Source organism: Cannabis sativa, chromosome 4 (assembly GCF_029168945.1).
Source record: "Cannabis sativa cultivar Pink pepper isolate KNU-18-1 chromosome 4, ASM2916894v1, whole genome shotgun sequence".
NCBI lineage: Eukaryota > Viridiplantae > Streptophyta > Magnoliopsida > Rosales > Cannabaceae > Cannabis > Cannabis sativa.
The window spans coordinates 656,580-674,691 of NC_083604.1; the positions used below are offsets into that span (position 1 = coordinate 656,580).

The following is an 18,112-nucleotide window of genomic DNA, read 5'->3' on the forward strand; positions in this document are numbered from 1 at the left end:
AGGAAGAAAAGTGTAGCTAAAATCCTATAAATAATGTAAGCAAAGTGCTTATTTTGTATATGTTAGTGTTTAAAATTACAAGTAGAGTTTCTTCTTCTTATTTATAGTTATTTTTATGTTTTCTTGAATTTGCTTATATATAATGTTTGGATCTAATTACTTGTATGTATATGTGAACTATTTATATATATATATATATTTATATATATATTTTTAAAAAAATTATATATCTTTTTATTGAAAATTCCCTCAATTAATTTTTAACCCATTTTTCACTAAGATTTGTAGGAGCCTACCACTAGTATATTTATAAAGAATCTTATCATGTCTAACTAGAAAAGTCAATGTAGTACAAAGATGATTTTTTGTTGTTTTATTAAGCAAGCCTCAAGCAATAAAGACAATTATATTTATATAAAAAAGACAATAAATACAATCTAATTTGTTTACCTCCACAACTATATTTATAAATAATAATAATAATAATAATAATTCAATGTGAACACGTGTTCTCTCTCTCATAGTTATGTCTCCTTTGGTAGGTTAGATTTAGAGTTTGTATTTTTAAATAATTTAATATATTGATGAATTTTGTTATTTATTAATTTATTTATTTACTTATAATAGACCTTATTAAAATTAATGCAATTTATTTTGTTAGATGGGAAATAATATAAATACCCAAGCCCAAGTTCCAACTATACTACATACTATCATTCATTTAAGTAAATGATAAGAGAGTAAAGAGTATTTATTGAAGAAGAAGAAGAAGAAGAAGAAGAAGTTGAAGGCATGGATGAAAAGGGAGAAAACATGGAAAAGGGATTGTTAGAAAAAGAAAAAGAAAAAGAAAGTATTTTTAGTAAAGTATTTGATGAAGTGAAGCTTTTGGGTTATATTGGAGGACCTATGGTGATTGTGAACATGTCACAATATGTTCTTCAAATAATATCTATAATGATGGTTGGTCATCATGGTAAACTCGCTCTTTCTAGTACAGCTATTGCGATTTCTTTCTCAGCTGTTTCCGGCTTCAGTCTTATTGTAAGTCGATTATTTCTCTTTGATATTATTAGTATTTTCGGTATATATGAATAAGTTGTGAATATGATTGATTTAAATGAGTTGTTTAAATCACTAAATTTTATGAATAAGTTGTGAATTTGATTTCATATACTAATCACATAATAGTAATAAGAAAGTTTTATATTAGTTGATCTTCTTAAACTTTTGAGGTTAGATCTTGATGCAAAGTCATGTTATATTTAATATATCTATATATAAATTGTTAATAGGTCATGTTATGTTAATTAATAATATATAAATGGTTGAGTATGAGTTGTTTTAATCACCATCTATATAGAGAGATTGTTAGTATTTTCGATTATAAGTTGTGAATATGATTCAAATACTAATTGCATTATAGTATGAAGAGAGTTTTGGCTATTTTAGTAGACCTTTATCTATTTTTTTCACTCGGAATAATTTTTTAGTCAAATTACTTTTTTTCATATTCGTGTATGTTATAATTTTTTATCAAAATAAAACTTACATATTTTATTATGCGCGATTGTTTTTTTTTTTTATACGCATGATAAGTAATAATTTAAACCTTATTTTTAGCATTATAAGTTATTCAGAATTTTTTGTTTACAAATAATCTTAAATAACTACAACAAACATAATTATAATAAAAAAATTAAACTAAAAAAAATTCTAAGTGTCGAAACAAATAAATGATCTATCAAAACGAGCTTTTAAGAATCTAGTACACAAATTTCCCAAACTATAAATTTCCCAAATTAATACATAAATTTATATATTAGTCTATCTTTGAGATGGGATCTTGATCAAAAGTCATGTTATATTAAGATATATATCCCAACTCAAATTAAGTCAACAATAGCTAAAAAAAAATGATTTATAAATATATATTAAAGTATTTATTGAATTTTAAAGAAGATTTACACAATTTTAAAATATCTAATATAGTGCATTTTTAGTTATTTTCTTTAAAATTTAAAAATTCTTTTATTATAAAATATTTATTGTGAGTGCTCTAATAATCTCGACTTCATTCATTCATGTTAACCAGTTTGGAATGTCTAGTGCATTGGAAACACTATGTGGACAAGCATATGGAGCAAAGCAATATCGAAAACTCGGAATCCTAACCAACACGGGCATACTTACCCTAACCCTAGTATGCATTCCATTGTCTCTAATGTGGTCTTACATGGAAAATGTCTTGGTCTTTATGGGACAAGATCCTATAATTTCAAGAGAAGCTGGTAAATTTTCAATATGGTTAATCCCTGCACTATTTGCCTATGCAACTCTTCAACCACTAGTTAGATATTTTATGACACAAAGCATAACCTATCCTTTGCTTTTGAGCTCATGCGCCTCAATTTGTTGCCATTTACCAATTTGTTGGGCTTTAGTGTTCAAGTCAAGATTAGGGCATTTTGGAGCTGCATTGTCTATTGGATTTTCATATTGGTTAAATGTGAGTTTGCTACTTTTGTTCATGAAATTCTCTCCGGCTTGTGAAAAAACTCGAGCTTCGATTTTTTCAAACCTATTTCAAGGCGTTGCAGAGTTCTTGCGGTTCGGTATACCATCTTCATTAATGATTTGGTACAAAAACAACACCTTAAAACTTCTATTTTAAGCTTTTTGTATTGTAAATCGTATTATATTATATAGTATTATATGACATAAATACTATACAATTTAATATTATAGTTTAGTTGTATAAAAATATAATATTTAATATAATTTTATACAATACAATATAATACGGCGTATCAAACAAACTCTTATTATTAATAGAATTTGTTAATTCTTTGCTCTTTCTTTTCATGTTGTCATTCTAGCCTTGAGTGGTGGGCATTCGAGCTTCTTACTTTGTTATCTGGTTTTCTATCAAATCCTCAACTTGAAACTTCAGTCTTATCTGTATGGTAATATTTATTTCCCTTATCATAATATATACATATTGGATTTTAAATTTAGATTTATCATTACATTTATAAATTTTCTAAATATGTGAATTTTATATTTTTCTTAACAGTTTGTCTACAGTGATCACACTTTATACAATACCAGATGGATTTGGTGCAGCTATAAGGTTAGCTCAATAAATTATAAGTTTTATCGACGAAAAAAATATTATTTTATAATGTCACTTTACATAAATAACCTTGCACACTAAATGCTAAGAATTCTTAATAGGGTGCTTGGAGTGTTATTTTATAAAAAAAATTATCAAAACGAGACAATATTATACAAATTTTTTATGAAAATAAAACGATTTTACCAAATGACTAACAAAAATTACAAGTATTTTTTTTTTTAAGAATCTTCAAAATTTTTTTTAACTCTTTTTTTCCTTTTGGGGGTTTGGGGGCATGTAGTACTAGAGTTTCAAATGAATTAGGTGCTGGTAAACCAAGAGCAGCTCAGTTTGCAGTTCGAGTTATCTTGTGTCTTGTAGCAATAGAGGCGGTTATTGTAAGTTCATCTCTCTTTCTAGGCCGAAACACATTCGGTTATGTTTTCAGCAATGAGAAAGAAGTTGTACATTATGTGACGAGCATGGCGCCTCTAGTTTGTGCAACACTTATACTAAATTCTTTACAAGGAGTCCTTTCAGGTTTTTCCCAAACTCAACAAAATTCTTTCATTGCAACAATAAAAATAAAAATAAAAAATCTCTTGTATGATCCTCTTTTTGTTGCTCAATTAATTAGGTATTATTAGAGGATGTGGGTGGCAAGACTTGGGAGCCTTTGTTAACCTTGGTTCTTACTATTTCTTCGGAATTCCGGCGGCGGCAGCTTTGGGATTTTGGTTGAAAATGAGAGGAAAAGGCCTTTGGATTGGAATTTGTTCTGGTTGCTTCTTACAAATAATTTTGCTTTCTATCATAACATTTTTTATCAATTGGGAGGATAAGGTATTAATCTCTAAACTTTAATAAAAATTTTCTATATGTATAATTAAATTCATATTAGTTTGATAAGATTAATCTTTCTAATGATTTTTTATTATTTATTTTCAATGAAAAATTTCAGGCAAATTTGGCAAGAAAAAGAGTTTTCAAGAAAAGATCAATAGAAGAAAATGGATTGAGTGAGCATAACAATAGTAGTCTCTATTAAGCAACTCTTTGTAGTGAAATGGTTTTGAAAGTGGTTAATTACCCAATTGTCAATTTTGTAATGAGTGTTTAATTCTTAATTAATTATTTAATGTATTATTTATCTTCATATATTTCTTTTCTAGTAAATACTCTTTTAAAAAATTGAGACTTTAAAAGAGCCAATTTTTGAAAATTATTTTCTTTTTCTCTACTTTTTTTTAATATATCAAGATATGCCAATTGATTCATTTTTCATTTTTTTTATTTATTTTGAGAAATATATCGATTAATTTAAATTTTTTATTTTTTCATTGAGTCTTTTCATTAAGAAAAAAGAAGAATAAGAAGACAAAAAAACTAAAAAAAAAGGAAGAAAAAGACCAAAAAAAAAAGTAGTTTTTACATGTCTTCTGTTGATTTTATTGATATACTAGTATAAATATAAATATATTTTAAACTAAATAGATAAAGAATAAAGTCTCATTCGAACTTTTATTTTAATGTTTTATAATTTTTCTCAACTTGAATGGACAATTTTTTTGAAATATATTATAATAATCAGTAATTCCTTAATTCGTAAAGATAAATATTAGTTAAATTGTGCAATTTAATATTGTTTGGGAATAGTCAAGTATATGATTCAGAGAGTGTATAGATATCAAGTTATATTGTAAAAGATAGTTTAAATTGATTGATAAGTACTACAGTATAACCTTTATCCAATAATACACTTGGGACTAAGTAAATTATATTCTAATTGAGAGGTTATAACTAAATAGAGTTACACTAGAAAAAAAAAAAATAAAAAACTAAAAAATATCAATGTTACAATAATAACAATAAATAATCATTAATATTATATCATAATAGAAATATTTTAGAGTAAATATAATTTCATATATGTATTATAATTTAAAATAAAATTATTAATTTTACATAAATAAATTTATAAAATACATGTATATATTTTATTAAGATGCAATTATTTTTATATAGAGGTATACTTTGTTAATACGGGACTTAAAAATTGTATAACTAATTACAATTTAGAGGTTATTCTTATTTATAACTGGCCCAAATCGGGACTTGATTTTTTTATAACAAATTAGAGGTTATTCTTGAATAGAGTATTCTTAAATAGAGGTTCTACTGTACTTATATCAACAGGGCAAATCTTACTTTTGGAGCATCGCTTAAGAACTTTAAAATTAAACGTAACTGACCTAGAATAATTTTAGTATGGATAACGTTTTGAAAAACTTTATAAAAAATGTGTAAATAGAGACAAAACATACTAGAAACATTCATGTTGCTCGGTAAAATCAGTCATTATTCCAAAAAAAAAAAAAATATAACTAATGTGATGTACTAGTTAGTGGGAGACAACCCAATGTTACATATATAGTTGGCTTGTACTCAATAAATAAATTTCATTTATTTTGATTTGTTAAAAGAAGTGTGAAACACATGTGTATTATAATATGTTAGTAGGTGTAGGTATATTATAATTTAAACAAAAGAGTTAGTAAAAAAAATTAAGAAGTCATAATAATTTGACTATAAAAGTATGAGTAATATTAGATACACACTTAAATTTTAATTATATAGTTAAGATTAAATACATATTATTGTGTTTAATTAGTGTGTGCAATCCATTAACATTTAGATGTATATACAATTTTATGTACAATTACCATCTTAACAATTTGACTATATATATATTTTTATTCTGTCAAAATGATAAGATAGAAGTTAAAAAATACCATTTATTTTAATACATTAATCAAATTTATATTTAAATATTATTTAATTTAAATATACTTTTTTTAGGAGTATTATGCTCAAATATCTTCACACTCTCATATAATCAAGGCACAATTTTAAATATAATAAATTGTGTTCTTTGGAGATAGATGTGTACGTTTGTAAGAAAGTTTGGATAAAATTTTAATTAGAGAAGAATAGAGACTATCGTAAAATAATAGGGGTACGTAAAAATTGATAGAATAATTGAATAAAGAGGTAAATATAATAAATTTTGAAAGAGAGGATAAAAATTAAAAGCATCACTTTAAAAGAGATAAATAATAATAATAATAATAATTTTTTCTGACATTAAAATTTTATCGTTTAAATTTTTAAGAATATCTCTTTCTCATATTAGTCGCAATTTTAATGTTAAGACTAAATGAATGGTTTAACATGATTCCCTTTTGTGTTTTTTTTGGATGAAACTCCTTCTCATATATCTAACTCTATTTCCTTACAAATTATATACATTCTTGACCAAAACAAAGTAATAAAAAAAAATTTGTATATATTTGAGTAATTTGTGGCATAAATACTTAAGTTTAATTTTCAATTGTAAATAAATATTTAAATTTAATTTTTTACGATAATAATATTTAATATATATTTTTTAGAATTTCTTTAAGTACCTGACCAATAAGTTTGAAGTCATTATCCGCAGATTATTTTTTTTATAGGTATCTTTAAATTAATTTTTAAATAAAAAATAAAATTTAATAATCTGGAGCAATTAGAGACTGCTATGCAACTATTAATTTGACTTTTAACGACTATATACCTACAAAAGTTCCAAAATATAATTTAATTATTATTATTATTATTGTCAAAAATTAAACATAAGTATTTATTTGTAACCAAAAATTAAACTTAAATATTTATACCATAAATTACTCATATATATTTATAGACTTTTTATGTACAATCAATACATATAAATATGCATATTTTAAGAAGATAGCCTGAAAAAATACCACTAGCTAGCTATATTATTAATAAATGACTTCAACCATAATAATGTTTCTAATAATATTAACTATTATGTAATTGTCAAATAGACAAAAAAAAATTAATAAATTGAAGTCTACTGTACTTTTTGGCTATATATGATGTTAATAAACTATTAAATTTATCATTAATATATTTTTACAAAAGATAATTTCGAAACCTCATATTCTTAATAATAATTACATTAAGTAATTTATAATTTCAAAATTAACATAATATATTTCTTCTAATTTTAAGGAAATATACTAATTTAGCCTTTGTGTTTAGCATAAATAAGCAATTGATTTTTGTGTTTTTGTTAAATAAGGCATTTTATATTGTATTTTACAAAAAGATCAAATTAATACTCAGAACTTAATTTTTAATTAATAATTTTTCAACAAGTTAATATATGGAGCTCAATTTTTTTTAACAAAATACTTAAGATTCATGCCAAACAATGATTTCAAATTTAATTATATCAAAAAATCAATTAATAAAATTGAGCTTATGATATCAATTTGATCTATTTACAAAATGGGAATCCAAATTATCATTAATAATAATTACACTAAACATGAAATCCAAATTTATTTTTAATAATAAAATTTAAAATTTTCTATAAAATTATGTATATTTATTTAAGATAATATAGTTTATTGATCCATTATTAATTTTTGAGTAAATTATAGCATATTGGCTACCTACAAATTTAGCAACTAATTATTAAAAAAATATATATGTATACAAGTCTTATCATGTATCTAACTAAAAAATTCAATGTAGTAGGATATACAAAGATTTTCTTCATTTTGTGCTTCTATTTAAATTTTCAAGCAACAAAGACAATTTGAGAGAATGCATCCCTTTAAAAAAGTTTTACTGATGTATTTTTTATCTGTTTCGGGGTCTAAAAAAATTTTTTTGGTTTAATTTTTTTTTATAGTCGTTTACATTGTAGTTATTTTAAGATATTTTACAAAATTTTAAAAGATTCAGAAAAATTTAACACACTAAAAATAGGATTCAAATTATATTTATTGCACGCGATACTCTTTTATTTTATATGCGTACGAAATAAACTGTTTGAACTCTATTTTCGGCGTATTAAATTGTTTAAAATTTTTTAAAATTTTATATGATGTCCTAAATAGCTACAACCTAAATGACCATAAAAAAAAATGGACTAAAAAATTCTCTTAGATGTCGAATCAAATAGGAAATACTTCAGTAAAATCCTTTTAAGGATACATTGTACAATTTTCTATTTTTTTCATTGTCTTTTTCTTCACCTTTATTTATTATAATTTTAAAATCTAACACCATGCCTCTAAATTTTTTAGGCCGTTAAAATTTTTTTCGAACTATTAAAATTGTTGAATTTAAGAATTTTTATCTAATTTTACTAACAGAAGCCAAAAAAACAAAAAAAAAACAAAAGTTAAGGGGATACGATTTGATACATATCAAAATTCAGGAGTACAATTTAATAATCATTAATGTTCGGGAGCACGATTTAGTACATAGATAATCTTTGTACTAGTAAAATTTAGTAGATTTAACAGAAATCCTTAAATCCAACAATTTCAATACAAGAAAATTTTTAAAAAATATAATTTAATACATATCAAAATTTAAAATTACCAGTACTAATTAACATTTTATCTTTACATGTTTTTTTTTAGATAAACTTAATCTCTCAAATCACTGTCTCACACTCATGAGTATACTCTGTAAACCAAAACCCTATCATGATATAAAGTTAGATCAATAATTCTAAAATTTGGTAAAGTGTTCAATCTGTTAAATCTTTTTTATTTTTCTTTTTTCTTTTTTTCTTAACCAAAAGAAATAAATAAAAGCTTTCTCAAAGTTTTTTTCTTTTTGCTTCCGGATGATTCTAGTGGATTCATATTAAAATAATTGTGTCAATATACATAATATATATATATATATATAGGGCAAGACTATATGGTAGGACCTAGCAAAAGTTTCCTACCGGTGGGGAACTTTTTTTGACCACTGATTTTAGATCATGTGACTATTATGATGTAAGGTGTATACTCTTACGATAGAACTGCTTGTATACAATTAAAACTTTATATATTATAATAATATTTAATGATATTTATTTTTTAAAAAATAATATTAATAATTAAAAATTTTATTAATTTTTATTTTGAATTATTATTATTATTTTTAAAATTACTTTGAATTATTTTTATATTGGTATTTATTTTTAAAAAATAATTATTTTTTCTAAACTCATTTTTTTTTGGCTTCTTATATTTTGCTTTTTCATAATTTACTGTCGTTTTTTTTTTATGTTTACACCTAGTCTTTTTTTTTTGTTTTGCTTTTAGGTTGTGCGTAGTTCTGGTGTTATTGACTGTTTTTTCAGTGGTTTTTATCTTGTTGTTGTTTGGCTGCTCTTTTGAGACGCCACTTATAAAAAAAAAATTAATTAATTCGGTTAGATATTATTTTTTCTGCCAAAAAAATTGAGCTTAGGAGAAGCAAGTTGGTACGGTTCCAATTAAAGAGCATCTAAAATCATTCAAGCGATCCTACATTAGAAGAATTTTTGAAAATAAATATCTATGTAAAAATAATTTAAATTAATTTTAAAAAATAATAATAATTAAAAAGTAAAAATTAATAAATTTTTTAATTATTAATATTATTTTATTTTTTAAAATAAATATATTATTGAATATTATTATAATATGTATAAAGTTTTACTTGTATACAAGCAGTCCTATAGTAAGAGTATATACCTTTCATCATAATAACCACAAGATCTAAAATCAACGGTAAAAAAAAAAGTTTCCTACCGGTAGGAAACTTTTGCTAGGTCCTACCATAGTATTACCTTATATATAATGTGTTAATTTCAGAAGAAGATGAGAAATGGACTGGCCGACATATGGGAAAAAATAAATTTTTGGACCTTTATTTAAAAGAAAATATGGTATTTTTTTAAAATGGTAATACAAAAAGTATAAATTTAAAAGGGTTTAGGCTCTTGAATTAAGTGAACCCTAAGCACAAATCTAACCCATTTATACTCAGGACCGGGCCTAAATGGGAATTGGTGATGATGTGTGTAGCTAAAAGACTCAAAATGTAAGCAAGTACTTTTATTAATTTGTTTGTTTTGTTATGTTTTCTGCAATTAATAATTATTTATTGTTAGAATTTGCTGAGTTATTAGAGCAATTAGTGGCAATTTTTTTTATATATTAATTTTTATAAACTTAATTTTTTTTATTAGAAAAATTCTTTTCAGTTTATTTATTTTATTTTTTTTTGTAAATTTGAGGTGTCAGATAAATATTACTGTTAAATATTAACTGAATAATCACTGTGTATACATGTATATATGTGACTAAAAACATCAAAGCTAAACAGTGGTAACCCAGTTAGTGTATAACGATGATATCTAACTGGTGTCTCAAATTTATAAAGAAAAGTAAACTTAAAAATGTTTTGCCACAAAAAATAAAATAAAAAGATTAATCGTATAAAATCAAAACATTTTACGCTAATAACCCTACATCTTAATTTTTAACCTATTTTTCACTAATGATGATTTGTAGGAGCACGTGCATTGCACGTGCCTACTAAGGGTGTGCATAAATTGATCTAATCCAATGAAAATTGACTGATCCAATTACAACCGACCGCCATACATTGGATATCCAGTTGTGATCGAATCAGATTTAATGTTATTTTAAATATCCAATTAGATCAGATAATGGATGAGGTGTCCAAAAATCCAATACATCCAACATCAAATGAAATTAATTAGTATTTTTATTTAGTTTGGATGGGTAATTAGACTTTATATTGTTATACGTAAATTCTATATGTATTTATGAAAATTAACATTAAAATTTTACTCTTTTTTTTATTGGATGGATCCAGTTCAATCCAATACATACTAGGCCTAAAATGTTAGATGCCTTCAATCCGATAAAAAAAAAAATTAGGTCTGAAATATTGGATAAACCTAAATTAAACCAATAAATATATATAAAATATATTTAATGGATAAAACCGATCCAATCTAACATCCAATTGATGTTGAATCGATTGGATGACTAAAATTAATTATATCGGATCGGATAATAAAATCTATCATCCAATATATAATTGAATTAGATCTAGATAAACCTAAAAATATTGAATGTGGTCCAATAAACACCCTTAGCACTTACCACTATTTTTTTTTTTTTTGATAAGTACCCTACCACTAGCATTTATAAAAATCTTTATCATGTCTAACTAGAAAATTTAATGTGATGTAAGTTTTTCATCATTTTGTTCTTCTATTCAAGGCTCAAGCAATAATGACAATTTTTTTTTTATTTACATTTCTATTCTATATAAAATGTATTTACATAATAAAATTTTTAGCTTAAAATTATTTTTTAATTTTCTTATTAATTTTAACAGAATATTTAATTACTTAATAAAATACTCTTAATTAATTTTATATTATTATATTTATATCTAAAAAATTAGTTTAGATATTTTTATATAAGTAAATTTAAATTTAAAACATAAAATGTGGTAGATATTTTTAACAATTTTTTAATTTAAGTTTGATTTTTGATTTTTCAATTAATTTAATTGGATATAAGTTTTAATTTTTTTATAGTTAACATTGTTTTCTTAGGTCTAATAATAATATTATAGTTTCTTTTTTATTTATTTCAAATAATATATATAATGTGTATATATATGTTTATGCAGACATTAAACAAGATATTCCTTCTTTTGTGTCCTCATAATATATTATAATTTATCAATTAAACATTATTTTAGTCTGCAAGAATTCATAATTTAATTTCTTATCTTCAAAGTTTTTATTATTTTTTTTCTTATCTTAAAAGAACATAATAAGATATAAAAGGAGATAGAATTAATCATTAATCATTTTTAGCTAATTAATTAAATTAACACACAACGATTCATTACGATATCTCATTTGATTTTTATTATACATATAAAATACGTATATATAATTACATCTAAAGAGTACACCAATATAGTTACAATACCTTTGTATAATTTTTTTTAAAAAAATTACATTACCTAACTAAAAAAAATTAACTATACATGTATTGCATTTAACAACTAAAATTAGAAAAGTTGCTTTCACATATTTGTTTGCGAATCTTTAAGGGCCCATTTAAAACTCAGGATTTGACTGAACTGGATAAGATTAAATTATGCTAAAAGTAATCTTGTGTTTAGTTTAAAAATAAACTGAACTATTTTATTTATTTCTTTTTTTAAAAAAAACTTAAATTACAATAAAAATATTTAATAATAAATAAATAAAAAAGAATAATTTTCAGCAAAAAAATAATTAAATTATAAAATAAAATAATATATTATACATAATCAAATATATATCATAAATATATAATAAAATAATTTATTATATTTATATTTAATAAATAATTACAGTAGTAAAATAAAAATATTTGAATAATATAAAATTATTTATGCTAAATAATAATTTAACCACTAATTTAATATACATATTAGTTATCTAAATTAATGATATAATTTTTTTAGTAATATAAAAAGAATATATAATTTTATTATCATGTTGTTCTCTTACAATCAATTTAAGTATCTATTGTTTAATTAATATTAATTTAAATTTTGAAAGTTTATGTATGATATTCAAAATTATATATTTTCACTAATTTTAATAAATATGTTTTTGATAAAAAAAATCTATAAATAAATTTGTAATAATTTTTTCATTAAAATTCTTATTAAATTTAAATATATTTACAAAATCAGAATTAAAAAAAAACAATTAAAAAAATCTCACATGTATGATATTATTTATCCCACTTTGTTGGATGGGATACATACTGGAATTTCTAACTTTTTTTCTTTTTTACTGTGGGATAGAATTTTTTTTAAAAATATTTTATGTTGTGTTAAGTTTTCAATGTTGTTCCATTATTGTTTTTAATTGTTCCATTGTTGTTTTTAATTGTTATGATTTGTTGTTTTAAGGTTGTTTTTAAAAGAGTATTTTTATAAAAAAAAATTTGTATCGCAGTAAAATTGTAAATTTTTACTTAAAATTCAGTATTTTTATAAAAAAACTCCAAAGATTTTGACTTTAATGGCACTTGATGGCCCTTTTGAGAAAGTTTCTTTGATGATGATGTGAATGTGAATGTGATCTCTAATTTTTTTTTTTTTTTTAAAAAAAGAAAATCATATAAATTAATATATATACATATAAATATATATTTAAAAAATAAAAGTCATCTCTAATTTTATTTATTTATTTTTTTTTGAAAAAAGCGTTTATAAATTAAAACTAAAATTAGATTTTAGGATCATTATAAAAAGATAAAATGTGATATAGAAGATAGCTCAATAATAAAGACAAGAGAATTTAATTTTATTTACTTCATCCAACTATATTTTATAAAATATAATAATTAAATGTGACCACGTGTTCTCTCTCATAGCTATGTGTCATTATAAATAATCAAATATATTGATTTTTTTTTTTAATACATATATATAGAAGAGAGAGTTTATTGAAGAAGAAGAAGAAGAAGAAGTTGAAGCCATGGAAGAGAAGAGAGAAATTAGCATGGAAAAGGGATTGTTAGAAAAAGAAGAGAAAGAAATAAGTATTTTTAGTAAAATATTTGATGAAGTGAAGCTTTTGGGTTATATTGGAGGACCAATGGTGATTGTAAATATATCTCAATATTTTCTTCAAATAGTTTCTGTAATGATGGTTGGTCATCACGGTAAACTCGCTCTTTCTAGTACAGCTATTGCAATTTCCTTCTCAGCTGTTTCCGGCTTCAGTCTTATTGTAAGTATTTTCAATATATGAATAAGTTATTCATTTAGGTTATATTTGAAAGTTTAATTTTCATAGACAAAATAAAAAAAAAATAAGAAAAATATAGGAAAAAGAAATCATGTTTGATATGAAAAAAAGTTGATTCAGCAAAGATTTCATATCGATCATGAAAAATTATTATTATTATTTTTTTTTTTATATATTTTCTTAAACTTTTTTTCTTCTCACCAAAGTTTAGCTTCTAAATATAACCTTGAAAAAAATGGTGAATATGAGTTATTTTATAGATGTTTATAATTTTTGTATATGAATAAGTTGTGATTATGATTCATATATACCAATAACATATTAGCAATAAGAAAGTTTAGGTTATAGCTAATTCATATAGTTTTAATATCACTCATATTATGTATGAATAGGCTCTCGAAAGAAAGTAATGTGACATAATTTTGATTAGATTATATTTTATTTTTTTTCCTTACTTAATAGTATTTAAATGGATTCATTTTCGAAGCATTGACTTGATTTTATTATATTATTTAGACTTTTGAAGTGAGATCTTGATGAAAAGTTATATTTTATTAAATAATTATTAATAGAAATATGTATAGTCTTAATAAAATATGTATATTGAAAAATTATTTGAATATATGATTCATATACCAATGACATAACTATATAACTATATACATATTATATTAATCTATCTTCTTAAACTTTGAGATGGGATCTTGATGAAACGTAAGGTTTCATTAAGTTTTTTTGTGATACATTTTTAGTTCTCTTTTTCTTTTTCTTTTTTCTAAACTAAATATCGATTTCAATTATAAGTTTTAAGTAATTATAAACGATACTTTTTATTTTGTAAGTTATAAAAAAAAATGATATACATATATATAATTTAAAATTTGAAAAACTTTTAAAATTATCGAAGTATTTGATGTAGTGTATTTTTAGTTAAATTTTGTAAAAATTAAAAAAATTATTTATTGTGAGTACTCTAATAACTGACTTGATCTCGATTTCTTCATTTCATGTTAACCAGTTGGGAATGTCTAGTGCATTGGAAACACTATGCGGACAAGCATATGGAGCAAAGCAATATCGAAAACTCGGTATCCTAACCAACACGGGCATACTTACCCTAATCCTAGTATCCATTCCCTTGTCTCTAATGTGGTTTTACATGGAAAAAATTTTGGTTTTTATGGGACAAGATCCTATAATTTCAAGAGAAGCTGGTAAATTTTCAATATGGTTAATCCCTGCACTATTTGCCTATGCAACTCTTCAACCACTAGTTAGATATTTTATGACACAAAGCATTACCTATCCCTTGCTTTTGAGCTCATTTGCCTCAATTTGTTGCCATTTACCAATTTGTTGGGCTTTAGTATTCAAGTCAAGATTAGGACATTTTGGGGCTGCATTATCTATTGGTTTTTCATATTGGTTAAATGTGAGTTTGCTACTTTTGTTCATGAAATTCTCTCCTACTTGTGAAAAAACTCGGGCCTCGATTTTTTCAAACCTATTTCAAGGCGTCGGAGAGTTCTTGCGGTTCGCTATACCTTCTTCCTTAATGATTTGGTACCAAAACAACACCTTATAACTTATGAGAGTTCACATTATTTCAAATTTTTAAAATTTATTTATTACATTATATTATATTTTTATATAACACTATATTCAGTATTGACTTGTACATAAATATAAAAATATATCATAATGTAATACAAATTAATACTTAATATAGTATTATATAATACAATACGATATAATACACAGTATACTAAATTGATGCTTGAAGTTATCGAAACTTGTTAATTTTTTTTCTTTTTCTTTTATGCTGTTATTCTAGCCTTGAGTGGTGGGCATTTGAGCTTCTTACTTTACTATCTGGTTTCCTATCAAATCCTCAACTTGAAACTTCAGTCTTATCTGTATGGTAATTTTTTTTTCTATATCATAAAATATGCACATTAGATTTTAGAAATAGATTCATCATAACATTTAGGCAAATAATCTTTTCAATAAGTGATTTTTTTTTGTTTTTGTTTTTCTTAACAGTTTGTCCACAATCATAACACTTTATACAATACCAGATGGATTTGGTGCAGCTACAAGGTTTGCTCAAAAATTATAAGCTTATAAATTATATGTATATGTAACACTTCTCAATAAAGAATTAATATATATACAGGAAAAAAAATTATTTTATAATCACTTTACAAAATAATTTCAAGAATCAACATTAAATGTCAGAATTCTTGATAGGGTGTCTGAAATGTTATTTTGTGAAAATTATTAGATTATTATACAAACTTATAATAAAAATAATAGGATTTTACAAATGACAAATAAATATTAGGTTTTTTTATTATTATTTATTTTTTATAACAATTCTTTAACATTTTTTCTCCTTTTATTTTTCTTTTTTCCTTTTTTGGGCATGTAGCACTAGAGTTTCAAATGAATTAGGTGCTGGTAAGCCAAAAGCAGCTCGATTTGTTGTTCGGGTTGTTTTGTGTCTTGTAGTGATAGAGGCGGTTATTGTAAGTTCATCTCTCTTTCTAGGCCGAAAAACATTCGGTTATGTTTTCAGCAATGAGAAAGAAGTTGTAGATTATGTGACGAGTATGGCGCCTCTAGTCTGTGCAGCAGTTATGATAAATTCTTTACAAGCAATCCTTTCAGGTTTTCCTCTTATTCTCAAAAACTCTTAAAAGATTATTTCATTGCAAAAAGAAGGGGAAAAAAACTCTTTGTATGATCCTTTTTTGTTACTTAATTAGGTATTATTAGAGGATGTGGATGGCAAGACTTGGGGGCCTTTATCAACCTTGGTTCTTACTATCTTTTTGGGATTCCGACGGCCGCGACTTTGGGATTTTGGTTGAAAATGAGAGGGAAAGGCCTTTGGATTGGAATTTGCTGTGGTTGCTTCTTACAAATGATTTTGCTTTCTATCATAACAATTTTTATCAATTGGGAAGAAAAGGTACTAAACTCTAAACTTTTCATTTTTTTTTTGAATTAGTTTTCTTGCTATATGTATTTATATATGTATATATTTTGAAATTATGTGTTATTAAAGGTTAAATATTATTTTCGATCTTATATTTTGCAAAAGTTACTGATTGAATTTTTTGTTTTGTTAAATGACAAATTATCTTGTATTTTTCAAAATAGTACCCTGAACTAATTTTTTATCAAAATAAAACTTAAAAATAACTCGATTTAGAGAGTACTAAAAAAAATTATCAAAAATTCTACTTAGGATACTATTTTCAATGGCGGAATTACATGCATCAATGGGGTGGCCATGGCCCTCTAGCTTTTTAGAAAAAAGAAAAAAAAAGTATAAATAAGATATAAATTAAATTAGAATAATTAGATTTTGTTTATTAGAAAAATATGATAATTTTCTTATGAGTAAGCCTAATAATAAATTGCGAAGTTGAAATTAAAAGAGATGCCCAAACCCAATAGCCCATTTAAATTAGTTATCTATTTTATGGTAAAAAGTGACAAAAAAAAATGAATAATATAAGTTATTTTTGAAGAGTACTTTTGTATGATATATATTCATATGTATCTTTATATATGTGTTTTTATAGTGTCCAACTCCATATCGAAGTAGCACCATACAATTGGTTAGCGTTTTTTTATATTATTTATTAAATTAAAATATTTGAGACCTAATATTATTTTGCACTAATAATATTATGCCACATTTTGTAGTACTTGACACTATAAGGTGACCCTTAGCATTTTTCGTTATTTTATATACGTTGTATAAAATTAATTAATTTATAAAATATTACATACTAAAAAGGATTAGGTGAAAATACACTTTATTTGGCCCTTCCTTGTTTGTTCTGCCACTGAGTTTTTTGTACCGTTTTGGAAAATACAAGGTTTATAATCTCATTTAATAAAATAGAAGACTCATTCGGTAACTTTTACAAAATACAAAATCCAAAATAATATTAACTTATTATTAAATCCATATTAGTTTAGATCAAATGAATCTTTCTAACAATTTTGTTTAATTGTTTTTTTTTTTTTTAATTTCAGGCAAAATTGGCAAGAGAAAGAGTTTTCAAGAAAAGATCATTAGAAGATAATGTGTTGAGTGAGCATGACAATAGTAATCTCTACTAAGCTTTGGCCTTATATTTTGGTAAAATTATTTGTACTGAAATGGTTTTGAAAGTTGTTAATTACTCAATTGTCAATTTTGTAACAAGTGTTTATCTTTAAACAATTGGTTAATATAATATATCATGTTTTACTAAATAAAGGCT

The 18,112-nt window shown here is 23.5% G+C and overlaps 2 protein-coding genes across 2 annotated transcripts; both read left to right on the forward strand.

The window, feature by feature from the left end:
* Positions 1-666: 666 nt before the first annotated feature.
* Positions 667-4,340, forward strand: LOC115714241 (protein DETOXIFICATION 14). Its single transcript, XM_030642866.2, has 7 exons — positions 667-1,044; positions 2,096-2,640; positions 2,880-2,966; positions 3,077-3,133; positions 3,420-3,658; positions 3,756-3,961; positions 4,080-4,340. Exons 1-7 carry the CDS (start codon positions 793-795, stop codon positions 4,164-4,166), a joined length of 1,473 nt encoding a protein of 490 aa, XP_030498726.2. The 5' UTR covers positions 667-792; the 3' UTR covers positions 4,167-4,340.
* Positions 4,341-13,314: 8,974 nt separating this feature from the next.
* On the forward strand, positions 13,315-18,108 carry LOC115714240 (protein DETOXIFICATION 14). Its single transcript, XM_030642865.2, has 7 exons — positions 13,315-13,811; positions 14,848-15,392; positions 15,664-15,750; positions 15,873-15,929; positions 16,261-16,499; positions 16,598-16,803; positions 17,883-18,108. The coding sequence occupies exons 1-7, from the start codon at positions 13,557-13,559 to the stop codon at positions 17,967-17,969; spliced, it is 1,476 nt and encodes a 491-aa protein (XP_030498725.2). The 5' UTR covers positions 13,315-13,556; the 3' UTR covers positions 17,970-18,108.
* Positions 18,109-18,112: the final 4 nt, after the last annotated feature.